Here is a 16612-nt window from a genome sequence, read left to right on the forward strand (position 1 = left end):
GCATCTTGCAGGAAGAATCTCAGGACTTTCATCTCATCAGGAATCTCAAGGAATATTAGTCAGGCATTGAGTATGCACACCTAAAATATGCGTAATAAAGGTCCTAAAACCCACAGAGTGCCCACTGCGCATGTGTTCTCAAAGTTGCTGTTGCAGAAAGCAAATACCAGAAATAAGGCATCGGTGAGCTAACAACATAACCAAAATATCTATGTTCGATCATCTCGCTAAAATGACGTTTTCGCAAATGCCTTTCTCTTGACTTCGCGGGGAGTAAGTATTTAGCGTATTATTTGTTTTTGGTGTTTCCTTTAGCAAAAGTGTTACTTCAGTAGCTGGCTAACGTTAGCTAGTTAGCCTAGCTGATCGCTAGCAGTACAAAGAAGTGTTCAATGCTTTGTGGTGCTATGACTCGAGGTATTTAACACTAGCTTGTTAGCATTCATCATTGGCTTGCTTCTTTATTAACCGGTTAACTTAGGCTACAGTTACACGAGAAGGTAGCTAGTTAAGTAACGTTACAGATTTAGAACTACAATTCCAGGGTTATATTATACATTTGAAAAAATATATACTTTTTGGCACGCAAATATTGTCAGTACAGTAGCTAAGTAGCTAGCTAGTGTTCATTTACATTTTGAATGGTCTATTGACTACTAGACAATGCTGCTCAAAGATGACACCAGCTAGATAATATTTAAGAATTCTTTGTTCATAACTAGCGAGCTAGTTATATGCATGTCCTGGTATTCTAGATCAGAGAAGCCCTACCTAGGCTACAACCACGTTGAATGACTAGTGTTATTGATATTTACGCAATGATGCAGTAACATTTCTGGTAGACCCAGTCATCTGACTGAATATATTTATTGTAACTAGTAGCTAACTACATGCCCATAATTTTCAAGAACTGGTCAGCTGGATACACTAACCAGCTACAGTGTAAGACGTATCATGCTTGAGTCATTGGGACTTCTGAATTCTGTCACATTTAGCTTCGGAACTGAAAAGGGTTCTGGGTGACAAGGCACCATTACATACATAACACAAAGCTGTTCTGCATTGCTTAGTATTGTAAACTATTGACACACATACCTAAATGGTACCCTATTCCCTATATAGTGTACTTCTTTTGACCAGAGCCCTATAGAGTGGTGAGGAGTTTATTGTGTTCGGAAGGAAATTCACCATTCATTTTCTGTATTCAGGGTTCACTCAAACATCCTTTTGAGTTTTGTTCTACTGTTGACAGTTACAGCTGATTTTGAGATTGTATATCGACTTGCTCCTTAAATATAAGTCATCTGACTTATTCTTTTCAGTCTGAATTGTTTAATCAAACTTTTCGCAGCCGGTTCCTTATATCAGGGCATAAAAACTACTATCTGTTTCCTGAATTAGCCTAGTGTGCATGTGCGCCCAGCTGGTACACATGCACACTACTGTTGGCCCAAGCTCGTTTTCCCTGGCTAAACTAGCTGGCTAACTGAATGCTAGTTTTAAAATACTGCACCCTTAATTGTGATTCTAACAGCACAGCCAGATATGTACAGTACTGTATCCTTTTTTTCAACTGACTATTGTAGTTGTTGATTAAAGACTTTATTAATATAATGAGCTATCCAGAAACGTCATGAGGTAATTGGCACAGGAAAATATCAGCTCTACAGATCACAATGACTATAATGAATGGCTAAATTACTTCCGGACACTAATGGTCTTTGGAGTGCCTCTTCCTCGTCACCACCCTATGGGCCTTGGTCAAAGTAGTACACTATATAGGGAATTTGGTGTAATTTGGGATGCACACACAGAGATTGGTGAAGGCAGCTGGAGGCTCTCTAGCCGGTAGCCATCATGCAGTCTGTCCTGCTGTGCCCTGAGAAAGGAGAAAAGGCGTCTCCATATTAAGCCCGCTGCTATCTCTGTCTAGCTGCAGGCAGTGTGTTTGCTGTTGAAGGCTGGGGTGCAAATGCCTGCTGACTACTGACTGCCATTTTAGAACGGTCACATAATGTACAGTAAATAAATAGCCTCATGGCTGAGTCATTTTACATGGTCAATGTGGTGTTTGACTGCTGATGTGTGTGTCTCTCTCAGCATGGTGAGGAGAGCGTTTCCCATGTTGCATTAGTGGAAGTGTGACATGCTGGCCTGTCTGCCAGCATCATCAGGTGAACCTACCCCCCGATTTCTCTCCCACACGCAGATGAACACTGGACTTCAGCAATGTAAGTGTTTTTATTTGATATAGTTGAGTACTATAATATCAGAGAAATCAGTTTCCTCTTCATATTTCTACTTAATGAGTTGTATATCTGTTCCAGTCATTAGTTGAATGAATTAACTTTGGTTAGGCTAAAATGTATTGTTCCCTCCCTCTATCCTTGTTCCCATCCTAGGGGATACTACACAGAAGATGAAATCTGCCAACTATCCAACCCCAGCAGAATTGGATGCCTTTGCTAAGAAAGTCGCCAACAATCCTCTGACCATAAAGATCTTCCCCAACAGTGTCAAAGTACCACAGAGGAAGCACATCCGCCGCACTGTGAACGGGTTGGACACATCCAGCTCCAGCCAGCGCCAGAGTTCTTACCCGTCTCAAGTCAGCAGCACCAGAGCGGGCCTCCTGGCCGTCCTCCGCACTTCGCCTGGCAAAGGCGTCCTCACAGACACGGACAGCAGCCGAGCCCATCTGCTTCCCAAACCATCCATGAACCTCCACAGCGGGCCATACGTTGCTCAGAGCACTTTAAACCTCCCCCAGCCTGTCCCCCACCTCCAGGGCATGTCTCAAACCCAGCCCCAGGCATTGGCACAGAAACAGGGCCATCCACAGCATGCTGTGCAGCACAACATGGCTCACCCCATGACTTCACAGCCACCGAATATGCCGCAAACTTTACAGCAACAGAACATGGCCCACCCTCAAACTTTACAGCTGCAACAAAGCTTGTCCCAGCTGCAAACGGTACAGCAGAATCTGGCGCACCCGCAGAATGTCCAGCGGCAGCAGAGTTTGCCTCACACGCAGACTTTGCAACAACAGCAGCAACAACAGCAGCATATTCTTCATCCTCCGACTCTGCAGCACCAGACTCTTCCCCACCAACAAGCTTTACTACAGCAGGCTCGGGCTCAAGGTCTCCGGCACCTGCCTGACGTAGCCCAGGCCCAGCCTCCACCTAGTCTGCAACTTTCCCAGGGCCTGCAGCACCCCCACTGCCTGCCCCTGTCACAGCCTCTCCCCCAGGGCCTGCGACACCTGTCTGATGTGGCCCAGGCCCAGCAACCCAGTCTGCAACATTCCCAGGGCCTCCCCCCATCTCAGCCTCTCCCCCAGGCCTCCAGTGCTGGCCCTGGCTCCCCCTCTGCTTCCATTGCCCTGCAACCCCAGCCAGGCCCCCCCTATGGCCCCAGGAAGCTGCCAGATGCAGACGCTCCACCAAACGTAACCGTATCTACCTCCACCATCCCACTGTCCATGGCGGCCGGCCTGCACCACAACCGGCCGGGCACCGACCTGAGCAGCATCGTGCACCAGATCAACCAGTTCTGCCAGGCTCGGGCTGGACTCGGCGCCACCTCGGTGTGCGAGGGCCAGATCGCCAACCCCAGTCCCATCAGCCGTAACCTCCTCATCAATGCCAGTTCCAGGGTCAACACACCCCACAACTTTGGCCTCCTTCCCTCGTCCCTGCTGGGCCACACAGAGAAAGCCCCTGGAGGGTCCCAGGGCCCTGCTGGTGCTAATGGCCTACAGCCCAACATGGCTGTCATGAATCGGATGCCACCTACTTTCCACACTGACACGAAGCAGCAGTTACAGCAGCAGCAGTTACAGCAGCAGCAGTTACAGCAGCAGCAATTACAGCAGCAGCAATTACAGCAGCAGCAATTACAGCAGCAGCAATTACAACAGGCTCACCAGCATCAACATCAGTTACAGCAGATCCAACAGGTTCACCAGCAGCAGCAACAACATCATCAGTTACAGCAGCAACATCAGCTCCAACAGCAGCAAATCCAACAGCAGCGCTCCTGGAACCAGCACCAGCTGGCTCACATGCAGCATCTGCCTGATGGAGCCCAACCTTGCAAAAACCCCAGGAGGGAAGCCCCCTCTGGGCCTGGCTTCCCTGCCAAGACCCACAATTACCCCCAAAAGCTGTTGGCCCCGCAGCCACAATCTTTCCCCATTAAACACCCATCAGACAAGACAACCCCCTCGCCACCCGTCACCGGCCCAGCGGGCGGCACCATGCCAAGCTACACCAACGGGCGTTACTTGCAGGTTCCATGGGGCAGTGTCCTACAAGCAGCCAAAAGTGACGGTCTAGGCCCACAGGATTTGCCCATGGCCTTCCAGGGGGGCCCGGCAGGGGCCTCCATAGACTGCAGCACACCAGGATCACAGTACCGACCTGGAGCCAGACCCGGGGTCCCAGACCTGGGTCAGACCAAGCTGATGCAGCAGAATGTGTCTGATTACCTGTCTGGGGATTTCCAGGCGTTCCAGCAGAACCCAGGCGCCATGGGGAAGATGCACAGGCCCCCCATGAGTAGAGCTCCAGCCCAGAGCCCAGAGCTAGGTAACAGTAGAAATATCCATGCTCACCACCCAGGCTATAGATAGATAGATATCTCTCTTCACCTCACCAGTCGTGTGTTATGGTTGGTGAATGATTCAAGGTTACAATCAGGTGTAAACATGTAGATATCTTGCAAGTGATCAATTGAATGTTCTCCCTAGTCGGTTGCTCCTGCTCTCAGTGTTCAATCGCTGACTTATCTAGTTTTTTTTTAATGCGTCCTCGGCCCTTTAAAATGGTATCTGTTAAACCTTAGTGCCAGATGAGAGGTTTTATATTGTTATTCTGGTGATGAGGAATACTTACTCATACCACAACATCGACATCTGCTGATTGTAGTATTTTCTGGGATACGCTATTGTGATCTAGGACTAGTTAGAGAACATAGTAGGTCTACTTCCTTTCCACATAATAAGTGCCAGTTATGCCCAGGTTGTCATGGAACCAACCACTCCCTTTTACAGTGGCTGAAAATGGGGTTTTCTTTCCTGTCCTATGTTTACATTTACAATTATGCATCTAAAAAAATCCATATAGACATGATGGAGGATACATGCTTTTTAATGCCCCAATGGGACTAATTTGCTGAAGGGGTATTTGTGTATGCTAATATGAATCAGGTCAATGTCTAAGTATATTCTTACTTCAATCTCTCCCGATATACAGTAAGGTAATGCTACAGCCATTGTGTCCTGTCCTCTTGTATATGGTAAGGCCTTAAGACGGAGTGCTTTTGAAGTCATTTTTAATGGTTTATTTTATCCCTACCGTGTGCTGTTACTTTAATTGTCTCTACTTGAATTTCACCGGTGATGTTTTCAGTATGAAGACTTGGAGAATCAAGATGTTATGCTAAACATTTACAAAAGGAACAAAAGCTCACTTCTGGAAAAACATGAAATGTCTTAGAATAATGTGAACCCTGTAGAATCAATCCCCTGATCTTGAAAGGGATTGTCTGTGTGCGCAAAGACCAAATTGATCACTTGCAAGTACAACTGAACATACCAGAGGGTTAATGTTATTTGCTACTTTGTTTCACCATTATACACTACTGTAAACAATTCCTTGTGGATCTTTGCCTGTCTGTGGGGGTTTTGGTAAGCTGAGGGGTATCCTACGAAGCAGGTTTGAGGAGTTAGAGAGGTAACTTTGATCAACTGAGTTCAACTCGGGTTAACCGGTCATATGAAAGTGGCTCACCTTTTTAGCCAGGTAAATTTCTGGCAACAAATCCTTCAGAACTAACCTGCTCTGGGGAAGGCTAACTCCACTTACACTGAATGAAATGACTGAGCCACGAGTGGAGGACCAACTGAGTTAGATTTCCACCCTCTTGCAAAGATGGCGTCATGATCCCTTTCATTTGAGGAAGATTAGTGATTTAAATATTTAATACATTTTTGTTTGTCCTAAAGAGTAATGTTAATGTTAATAACATGACATATTTGGTCATGACAATGGATTTTATACTTCACACCCAGTAACACTTTTAATAACTTAATAAAATGTTATCGATAGGAGTGGGGGGGGAAGGTCCTTGTGGTTGTTCATTGATAAGCACACCAAGTTGGCATCAACGATAAGTAATAAAGATGGTGCTTCTAAAAGCCCATTTCATTCCATAGTCTGGTATTTGAAAGATTTTATTTTTGATTTCACAACAAATGAAAATGTGGCACTGACTCGCCCATGGATTGATGTTTCAGCCATGTGCGACATACATGTGCAGTTACTACCCTACCCTGCGGCTGAGCAATATCCACTGTCGCAGTACGAATAAGAGCTGGATTGTGACGCTAACAGAATCTGGCTAGCTTTAGAAAACCCTGAGTAGATCTAGCTTGCTTCGTAGGATACGCCTGTCCTTCTCTTGCTAGCCTAACCCTGATTGTATATTGTCTCTGTACTACCTAGAAAGAAGAACTGAGGTCCAGTTCTTTTAAATGCAGGTTACCTCATGCTAGTAGATGGGTCTAGCCATAGAAATAGATTTACTTCTGTTATTCTAGTAATTGTATTTCTATGGGTCTAGCATGCTGCATTTTTTTCCTCAGTTTAGCTTGGGTAACGGCTTACTCTTGTGATGGCCCCACATTCCTCCTCCCTGATAACTCTTGAAAAAAAGCCTTAAAATGTTATATTAGTTACCCTCGACACCTTAAATGTTGTATGACTTACTACATACACCATGCTGGATTTCCTCAAACTGCATGGTGTAGAGTCCGATATCAAATAGTTATGATACTAGCAATTGTTTCTGCATATGTTTTCATTTAAGGACACTTAAATTGCTAAGTAAAAATCCTCATTTTAATGGATGAAAAGTATGAATAATATTTAGCAGAGTTTTATAGGTGTGTGTGGCACTGGGCTGTAACTATGGTCTTCAGACTACGTTTCTTTAGTTGTTTCTATGTGACAAATAGCCTTCAGTAATTTAGATCTTAGCTAATTTATTTCCTTGATCACTGCATTCTGAAGCCATAGGTTTTTCTTCATAGGTGCCATAGGTAAAGCATATCATCAGACACAAAACAATGCAAACCGACGTCTCACAATTAGCTGCATTCAGTAAGAGATGGAAAAGTCATAAGTCATTTTATGTAGCCTTAAAGGTGCTACATATGATTTTGCATTGTCATTTCATAAAATGGCCATAATATATCTGAAGTAATAGTGGAATGATATCGTTTCATAGTATTACATACCTGCCCAATTAGCTGTGATATTCGTCTCCCGCCAGAGCAACATGTTGTTGAAATGGGAAAGCTGTTTTGACTTTGGCGGTGTTATTTAGTGGAAATCGGGTCAAGCGGCCAATGTAAAAATCGCTCCGTAATTTCCTGGTTGCTAAAATTCCACACGGTTCCCTCAATTTCAGTTGTATGTGAGAAAATAAGCACTGAATAGTGTAGGGAATCATTGTACCATCTAAATCTCAGTGAAATATATTTTCAATAACAACAAATATCGTTTTAACAGCTGTTACGAAGCTGGTGGACCAAAACCGAAACTAAAAGGCTCAAGAGTGAGTCTCCTCCACGTTACGGGGAAATGGGTTGCGGGAGAGGGTAGATTTTGTTTTGGAAGTAGCCTAATGCTGTTGCAATTCACCAAGCTTCCTGATATAACTTGTCCCCTTTGTAGCACCTTTTAATCTTATGGATTGAGCTTTCTTCCCTGAGGGCGGTAGCTAGATTCTGTTGTTTGGCTCTTACTACTGTTGTGTGCCTGGCCCTTGAAGCTGCTAATGAATTCAAGTCTGAACACACAATAGTGTGTGTGTGTGTGTGTGGTGTGTGTGTGTGTGTATGTATAGTAATGATGTATGGGTTGTACTAGTGGAATAAAGGTTACTATTTATACTGTGTTGTCATGGATTTTAGAAATGTGAGATGGTAAATCTTTGCAGTGGAAATGGACCAACTGTTGCTACAGTGAACCAAGCAATGTACCTGTCGTTCCATTTTAGCTGATTTGACCTGTTTTATAATGTTGTACAGCTCGAGAAAATCAGGTTTACAGTTACTATTTCATATGAAGTACCTCCACTGGACTTAATATGGAATGTGTGTCCGAGAGAGAGAGTGTGAAGCATAGCCTAGGTGCTTGTGCACACTACACAGTGGTGCACTTCTATCCATTGTTGGGGGCCCAAGCTTCTAACTGTAACTACTGATACTAGACAGAAGTCCGTTCTCACGTGCCACAATGTTTCCAGACACTGTTAGGAGTCTGAATGATTGCTACTGAACCACTGACCAAAGTCACCAAACTTTCCCCACCACCATGGCCCAAAGCCTAGATACAGACTGTGTACAAAATGGCACTCTATTCGCTCTATAGTGTATGACTTGACCTAGGGTACTATTTAGAAAATAGGGGGCCATTTTGGACGCAAACATTCTTTAGGCAGGTTGGATTGAATTAAGTTTAATGACTCATGCTATTTTAAGGTGGTGACAAAAGTTGTCTACTGCCCTCTAGACAGTTGTAAGAACAGCATGTGGGACTGTGATGACTAAATTGTGCTTGTGAGAGTTTCTGCTCCACATAAGTGGAAATGTGACATGAATGGCAGTGGTTGGGGAAGCTCATGTTTCTCTACTTTGTAGAATTGTGTTATTCCAGTTTGCCTATCCTTCAGAAACTATGCCTTGCACAAACATTCTCCCCTAACCAAAATAAAGTTTGCATTTGCAAAACCGATTCTGTTTATTTTATTTGTAACAGCAAGGCTTGAGGTTGAAACGTATTGAATTTTCAAAGGATATACAAACAATGAGTCATTCTAAACATGTACAGTGCATTCGGGGCGGCAGGGTAGCCTAGTGGTTAGAGCGTTGGACTAGTAACCGAAAGGTTGCAAGTTCAAATCCCAGAGCTGACAAGGTACAAATCTGTCTTTCTGCCCCTGAACAGGCAGTTAACTGTTCCTAGGCCGTCATTGAAAATAAGAATTTGTTCTTAACTGACTTGCCTAGTTAAATAAAGGTTAAAAAAAATTCTGAAAGTACTCAGCCTTGTCTTTTTCCACATTTTGTTACGTCTTATTCTAAAATGTAAACATTGTACCCCCCACCCTCAATCTACACACAATACCCCATAATGACAAAGTAAAAACAAACTGATATCACATTTACATAAGTATTCAGATGCTTTACTCAGTGCTTTGTTGAAGCACCTTTGGCAGAGGATCTGCAGAGAAGAATGGGAGAAACTCGCCAAATACAGGTTTGCCAAGCTTGTAGTGTCATACCCAAGAATACTCAAGACTGTAATCGCTGCCAAAAGTGCTTAAAAAAGTGCTGAGTAAAGAGTATTTAAAAAAAATAATTATTTAACCTTTATTTAACTAGGCAAGTCAGTTAGGAACAAATTCTTATTTACAATGATGGCCAAACCCACATAGCGTTGTGCATTTTTCCCAAGAAGTTAAACTTTTTTCTCATCTGTCCACAGCACATTTTCCCAGAGGCGTTGTGGGACATCCAGGTGGTCTTGGGAAAACTTGAGACGTGCCGCAATGTTTTTTTTTTAGACAGCAGTGATTTCCTTTGTGGTGTCCTTCCATGAACACCATTGTTGTTCAGTGTTTTTCTGATAGTGGACACATGAACACAGACTTTCGTTGTTTGTAGAGTTTTCTGGAGGTATTTTGCTGTTACCCTTGGGTTCTTTCTCACCTCTTTCAGGATTGCCCTTTGTGCTCTTGGAGTGATCTTCACAGGATGCCCACTTTCAGGGAAAGGAGCAACAGTCCTGAATCTTCTCCATTTGTAGACAATTTGTCTTACCGTGGATTGATGAACACCAAGGTCTTTAGCAATACTTTTGTAACCTTCTCCAGCTTTGTGCATCTCTATAATGCGTCTTCTAAGGTCCTGTAAAGGTTGTTGGGATCGAGGCATGGTTCACACTAACCAATCTTTCTAGAGAAGAACAGATTTGTCAGTAACCTGGCTTTGTGTGCCTTTATTTAAAGGGCAGGGCACCTGTGAAACCCACACCTCCAATCTCATCTCCTTAATTGAAACAACTGACTCCAAATAGCTTTGGGAGAAGTCGTCAACACAGAGGTTCACTTACTTTTACAGCCTGCACTGTGAATGATTACTCAATGTCTTCAATAAAAAAAAATTAAGTACAAAAATAAAATAACAAAATGAGCACAAACAGTGCTCTTTACTCCAGAGCCATAAAAAATGTAATAAAAGTCTCACTATCAAAATAGAAGTCTCACAATACAGGTCCCATGTACACACCTCTTTGTACTGGATCTGCTCTGTGAACTCCAGGTCTCCCATGCCAGTGGTGAACTTGAACAGTGCCAGGGTGGTAAACTGGAGGTTGTTGAAGGGTGGTTTCTTGTTGTGTTTTCTTGAATCACCGACCCACTATGTGAATGTGGTGGTGTATTTCTGGCCGGCGTTCAATTCCCATGACGGGGACTCCTTGTACTTCCCATGAGTTTGGAGCATCTGGAGTAGTAGAGGAGGCTGATCCAGGCAAGGGCCAGAGAGAGCACCAGGGGCCCCACATACTCCCTACACTCACACAACACTACACACACCATGAGGAGCGCTCCCTGTAGGAAACTATAGGAGAACCGAGAACATCACTTGGCATCTTCTCCTATAGTTTCCTACAGGGAGCTTTTGCATTCAAAATAGTTTGTCCCATTTACGTTACATTTTAATAATTTAAAATGATTGCTGTTATCCAGAGGCACTTACACTTAGTGCATTCATTTTGTAATGCTTAGAAATCACACATTCTCGCCCCTCTCCAGAAGAAGTAGACTGCTCTTATGACACTGATGAACTCGCCAACGAAACACAGGTAGTCAGGTGTTGTATACTCAACAGGAAATATAGGCTTGCAAATCAGATAGATCAAATGTCAGCTTCTGTTATATTTGGGATTTGGTGAAACCATTGAAGTCTTTGATAAATATATAATTTGGCAAAGACAATGCATAAAGAAATTGTGTATCTGTCAGAAAATAAATGTTATAGAATTTGTTTGGGGGGGGGGGGGTAAGGTGTATGTATATTAGGTGTATACATATTTGGGGAATTTTTGGTCAGTAAGAGACTCAATTGTCCTTCCTTTCTGTAGGAGCCCACTGGTGAAGATGCCCAGGTATACCACGTAAGTCAGGAAGTTCATCAAGAATATATTTTTAATAAAAAATAAATAAAAATGTTACCTTTATCTTACTGGCAAACTTGTACCACTTCTCCTCGAGAAGTCTGTGAAGAGGATCAGCATGTCAAGATGATTCTAGTGCAAGCAGGGTAGGACATTTAAAGAAAGTCACTCTGAGAACACACCTATACTATACTGTATATGGGTCGTTCCACGAAATGAGTGTTTTTTTGTACCCCTTTGATATTTTAAGTAGAAATTGTGCACCAATTTTGAATTTTAAAAGCCTGTCATATTAAATCAAGTGCCATTTAATATAGACCACATGGAGAATCCAATAAATCAGATTTTCTATATGAATAAAGGCTTGCTAAAGTGCCAAAATGCAGCATATTGACACCTTCCGCCGTCAACTGTGTCACTTCTAGGAAGATTTGAACACACTCAATCCCAAAATGTATCCAAGTTTCACCATTACTGAAAAGCCTTAGTTATTTTGTTGCTTTGACAAAGTCATTTCTGAAGACTATTATTTAAATAATACGTTATATTTAACCATGTTGGTGTTATGTTGTGTTGCTACCATGTTGTTGTCATGTTGTGTTGCTGCCTTGCTATGTTGTTGTCTTAGGTCTCTCTTTATGTAGTGTTGTGTTGTCTCTCTTGTTGTGCTGTGTGTTTTGTCCAATATTTATATAGTATTTATTTTGTATATTTAATACCAGGCCCCCATCCCCAAAGGAAGCCTTTTGGTAGGCTGTCATTATAAATAATAATTTGTTCTTAACTGACTTGCCTAGTTAAATAAAGGTTAATTAAATAAAAATAATTATAATAATGTGATTAGTGATTTATTCATATCTGTCCCTCATTTTAAGGTCAACCCTGTTACGTGACCTGTTCGAACAGTCATTTTAATATGGTGACATTTTTTTCAAAAGAAACATTGAACATCAAATAGTCAAATCATAAAGTTAAAGCAGGTGAGCTAGTTCTACTCTTTATGTATAAACAGGTGAGCTGGTTCTACTCTTTATGTATAAACAGGTGAGCTGGTTCTACTCTTTATGTATAAACAGGTGAGCTGGTTCTACTCTTTATGTATAAACAGGTGAGCTAGTTCTACTCTTTATGTATAAACAGGTGAGCTGGTTCTACTCTTTATGTATAAGCAGGTGAGCTGGTTCTACTCTTTATGTATAAACAGGTGAGCTAGTTCTACTCTTTATGTATAAGCAGGTGAGCTAGTTCTACTCTTTATGTATAAACAGGTGAGCTGGTTCTACTCTTTATGTATAAACAGGTGAGCTGGTTCTACTCTATATGTATAAACAGGTGAGCTGGTTCTACTCTTTATGTATAAACAGGTGAGCTGGTTCTACTCTTTATGTATAAGCAGGTGAGCTAGTTCTACTCTTTATGTATAAGCAGGTGAGCTGGTTCTACTCTTTATGTATAAGCAGGTGAGCTGGTTCTACTCTTTATGTATAAACAGGTGAGCTGGTTCTACTCTTTATGTATAAACAGGTGAGCTGTTTCTACTCTTTATGTATAAACAGGTGAGCTGGTTCTACTCTTTATGTATAAACAGGTGAGCTGGTTCTACTCTTTATGTATAAACAGGTGAGCTGGTTCTACTCTTTATGTATAAACAGGTGAGCTGGTTCTACTCTTTATGTATAAGTAGGTGAGCTGGTTCTACTCTTTATGTATAAGCAGGTGAGCTAGTTCTACTCTTTATGTATAAGCAGGTGAGCTGGTTCTACTCTTTATGTATAAGCAGGTGAGCTGGTTCTACTCTTTATGTATAAACAGGTGAGCTGGTTCTACTCTTTATGTATAAACAGGTGAGCTGGTTCTACTCTTTATGTATAAACAGGTGAGCTGGTTCTACTCTTTATGTATAAACAGGTGAGCTGGTTCTACTCTTTATGTATAAACAGGTGAGCTGGTTCTACTCTTTATGTATAAACAGGTGAGCTGGTTCTACTCTTTATGTATAAACAGGTGAGCTAGTTCTACTCTTTATGTATAAACAGGTGAGCTGGTTCTACTCTTTATGTATAAACAGGTGAGCTGGTTCTACTCTTTATGTATAAACAGGTGAGCTAGTTCTACTCTTTATGTATAAACAGGTGAGCTGGTTCTACTCTTTATGTATAAACAGGTGAGCTGGTTCTACTCTTTATGTATAAGCAGGTGAGCTGGTTCTACTCTTTATGTATAAACAGGTGAGCTGGTTCTACTCTTTATGTATAAACAGGTGAGCTGGTTCTACTCTTTATGTATAAACAGGTGAGCTGGTTCTACTCTTTATGTATAAACAGGTGAGCTGGTTCTACTCTTTATGTATAAACAGGTGAGCTGGTTCTACTCTTTATGTATAAACAGGTGAGCTAGTTCTACTCTTTATGTATAAACAGGTGAGCTGGTTCTACTCTTTTTGGCAATTTTCTGGTGTTTTGTGGTGGAAAACTGAGCGGGTCGAGGAAAACACATCAACCCTGTTACCCATAGATAGACAGACTAGAATTGTTTTAACAATATCATTTTTGGGGTGAAGCTTGTATTCAATTGCCAGTCCCGGTTGCACACAACAAACTTCCACATTCCCATCACAAGAGGATTTATGTCTGATTTACGAAGAAATCTTCAACCCTGTTACTTTATTTGGCACTTAATAGGCACTTACTATTGTATATTTTTTTATTTAATGTCTTCAGATGTGAAAACATGTTTTTTATGAAGTTGAACATTTGCTCTTTATGTTAAAATTAGGTGAAATCAAACATTTTTGTTTCACCGTGTTACACTTCTCAAAAGGCACTGAATTGGTGGAACGAATCATATAATCATTGAATACAACTTAAAAATCTAATATTTACATGTCGAAATTATTTCACTAGAGTATTAGAGCAAGTTGATCCAGACGAGGGCCAGAGAAAGAACCTGTGGTCCCATGTTGGCTGAACGTCTGCTTCTTTCTGTACCAGCAACTCCACGTTTTTTAGTATTCTTCTTCGGTGGGGTTTATTGGCGGTAGGCATCCAACATTATCTTGCATTACCGCCACTTACTGTACTGGAGTGTGGACCAGACCCAGGGAGAAACTAAATCCTACCTGCCAGCCCCGTTGCTCTTAAGAAATATAAAATATTCCAGACTATATCTAATGAGGTTCTACTCAATATACTCATGTATCCCCTTGTCCCTCATACTAGATCTCAGCCTCTCTCTTTCCCTCTGATACTGCCCACACTGTAGCAACACATGACGTCCTCCCCTCCTCGACTTTCCTCTGTACTTGAAATAAATGCCTGCCCCGTAGTATCTCTATTCCACTTCTCCTGCCATCTCTGCACCATCACTGTCAATATCAGGCTTTTGGCTTCGGCCTTGCTCATTGAAACATCAACATCCCCACTACTAAGTGCTTGTTTAGCCATGACATCAACTGCCTCATTCTCCACCGACCCCACATGGGCTGGTACCCAAGTAAATCTGACCTATATACCCATCTCTCTATGCCATGGGTTTGTAGTACATCATAAAGCAAGTCTTGTCTGCTACGTGAGCTAAAGGACTGCAGACTCATCAGCACTGCACATGAATCAGAGCATACTTTCTCCAAACATTGCAAGGCTAACAGTATGGCCATCAGCTCCGCCATATATACAACCAGATAATCTGTAATACATTTGCAGATCGCCATCCCACGTTCCTGCACTACAAATGCTGACCCAGTACGTTCTGGTCTTGGATCTTTTGAACCATTTGTGTAAATGGCCACAAAATCCTGATACACAGTATCCAGACGTCTATATTAAACAAATCAGATGGATCAACACCCACCCTATCTTTCTGTAGTCTCTCCAACACTTCCAGATCAATTAAACTCCACAAAGTCTAAGCTCCTCTCTATGGCCACATACAGGGCTGTCTGACCTGCAGAGCAATGCCAATCAACCAATCAATAAATCAGTGATGGACAATAAATACTTTGGGCATTTACCCAAGACACACTTTGAATTTTGTAGGAGATTGTAGTCTTTAAAAACTTTTTCCCACTGTTGTGTTCAGCAGGTGCGCAACTTTCACTGGGGACATTCTGAAATTGCAATTTTGTCCCCCTCAGTTTTATCATTGGAATGAGACACAAATCAAGGCAACAGTGTGCTTTAGGACCATGCGGAAGCCACCGAGCGGTTGGGTAGGCTGTTTGGAGTGTTAATACAACTGGATAAAATAATTATAATAATACTGTTCCCCTCACTTCTAAAACCAAAGTTGAATACTGTTACTTTAAGAATGTATCGGGCATGTTGTGCATGTATTGATGTGTGAGGATTGGAAAAATGTGTTTGTTCGAGTTGTTAACATGTTCATCTGAAGTAAAGCGTGAGGGAGTAAGTAAAACTGCAAAGACAGTTTAATTGCAGAACAAGCCTCCAGGCATTTGTAACATTTTGGCGACGAGGATGGCCGAGTTTAGCTTACCTCCACCATCTGTATTTCTCCTGGTCCCCAGAGATCCACCTGTTCCAGTTGTGTATGGTAGCTATCAATCTGTACAGCCAGTGGATAACAAGTTTACATCGTCAGTCCAAGCTCTCGAGGAACACTACAGTAGTTCACGCAGTGTGATCATGCCAGTGGCGACCCGTCATTGAGGGCAGGTGGGGCAGAGCCTCTTGGCATTCTCTCAACCAGCTTCATGAGATAGTCACCTGGAATGCATTTCAATTAACAGGTGTGCCTTCTTAAAAGTTTATTTGTGGAATTTCTTTCACTCTTAATGCGTTTGAGCCAATCAGTTGTGTTGTGACAAGGTAGGGGTGGTATACAGTAGATGGTCTTACCAAATAGGGCTAAATCCATATTATGGCAAGAACAGATCAAATAGGCAAAGAGAAAGGTCCAAGGTCAGTCCATTGTTACTTCAAAAAATGATTGTCAGTCAATCCGGAACATTTCAAGAACTTTGAACGTTTCTTCAAGTGCAGTCGCAAAAACCATTAAGCGCTATGATGAAACTGTCTCTCATGAGGACCGCCACAGGAAATTAAGACCCAGAGATACCTCTGCTGCAGAGTACATGTTCATTAGAGTTACCAGCCTCAGAAATTGCTGCCCAAATAAATGCTTCACAGAGTTCAAGTAACAGACACATCTCAACATCAACTGGCCTTCATAGTCGTATTGCTGGACACCAATAAGAGAGGAGACTTGCTTGGGCCAAGCATGGAGGAAGAGGTGTGATGGTGTGGGAGTGCTTTGCTGGTGACACTGTCAGTGATTTATTTAGAATTCAAGGCACACTTAACCAGCATAGCTACCACAGCATTCTGCAGGGATGCGCCATC

At 42.3% G+C, this 16612-nt stretch overlaps 1 protein-coding gene across 2 annotated transcripts; it reads left to right on the top strand.

The window, feature by feature from the left end:
• Positions 1-98: 98 nt before the first annotated feature.
• Positions 99-8803, top strand: LOC110503893 (protein FAM222B). Of its 2 annotated transcripts, none has more exons than XM_021582515.3 (3): positions 99-183; positions 2101-2231; positions 2403-8803. In XM_021582515.3, the coding sequence occupies exons 2-3, from the start codon at positions 2147-2149 to the stop codon at positions 4637-4639; spliced, it is 2322 nt and encodes a 773-aa protein (XP_021438190.3). In that variant the 5' UTR covers positions 99-183; positions 2101-2146; the 3' UTR covers positions 4640-8803. The 2 variants fall into 2 exon arrangements, with proteins under 2 accessions (XP_021438190.3, XP_021438189.3); XM_021582514.3 differs by having other exon boundaries at positions 117-273.
• Positions 8804-16612: the final 7809 nt, after the last annotated feature.

Source organism: Oncorhynchus mykiss, chromosome 24 (genome assembly GCF_057628025.1).
Source record: "Oncorhynchus mykiss isolate SJ-2025 chromosome 24, ASM5762802v1, whole genome shotgun sequence".
In the NCBI taxonomy this organism is placed as follows: domain Eukaryota; kingdom Metazoa; phylum Chordata; class Actinopteri; order Salmoniformes; family Salmonidae; genus Oncorhynchus; species Oncorhynchus mykiss.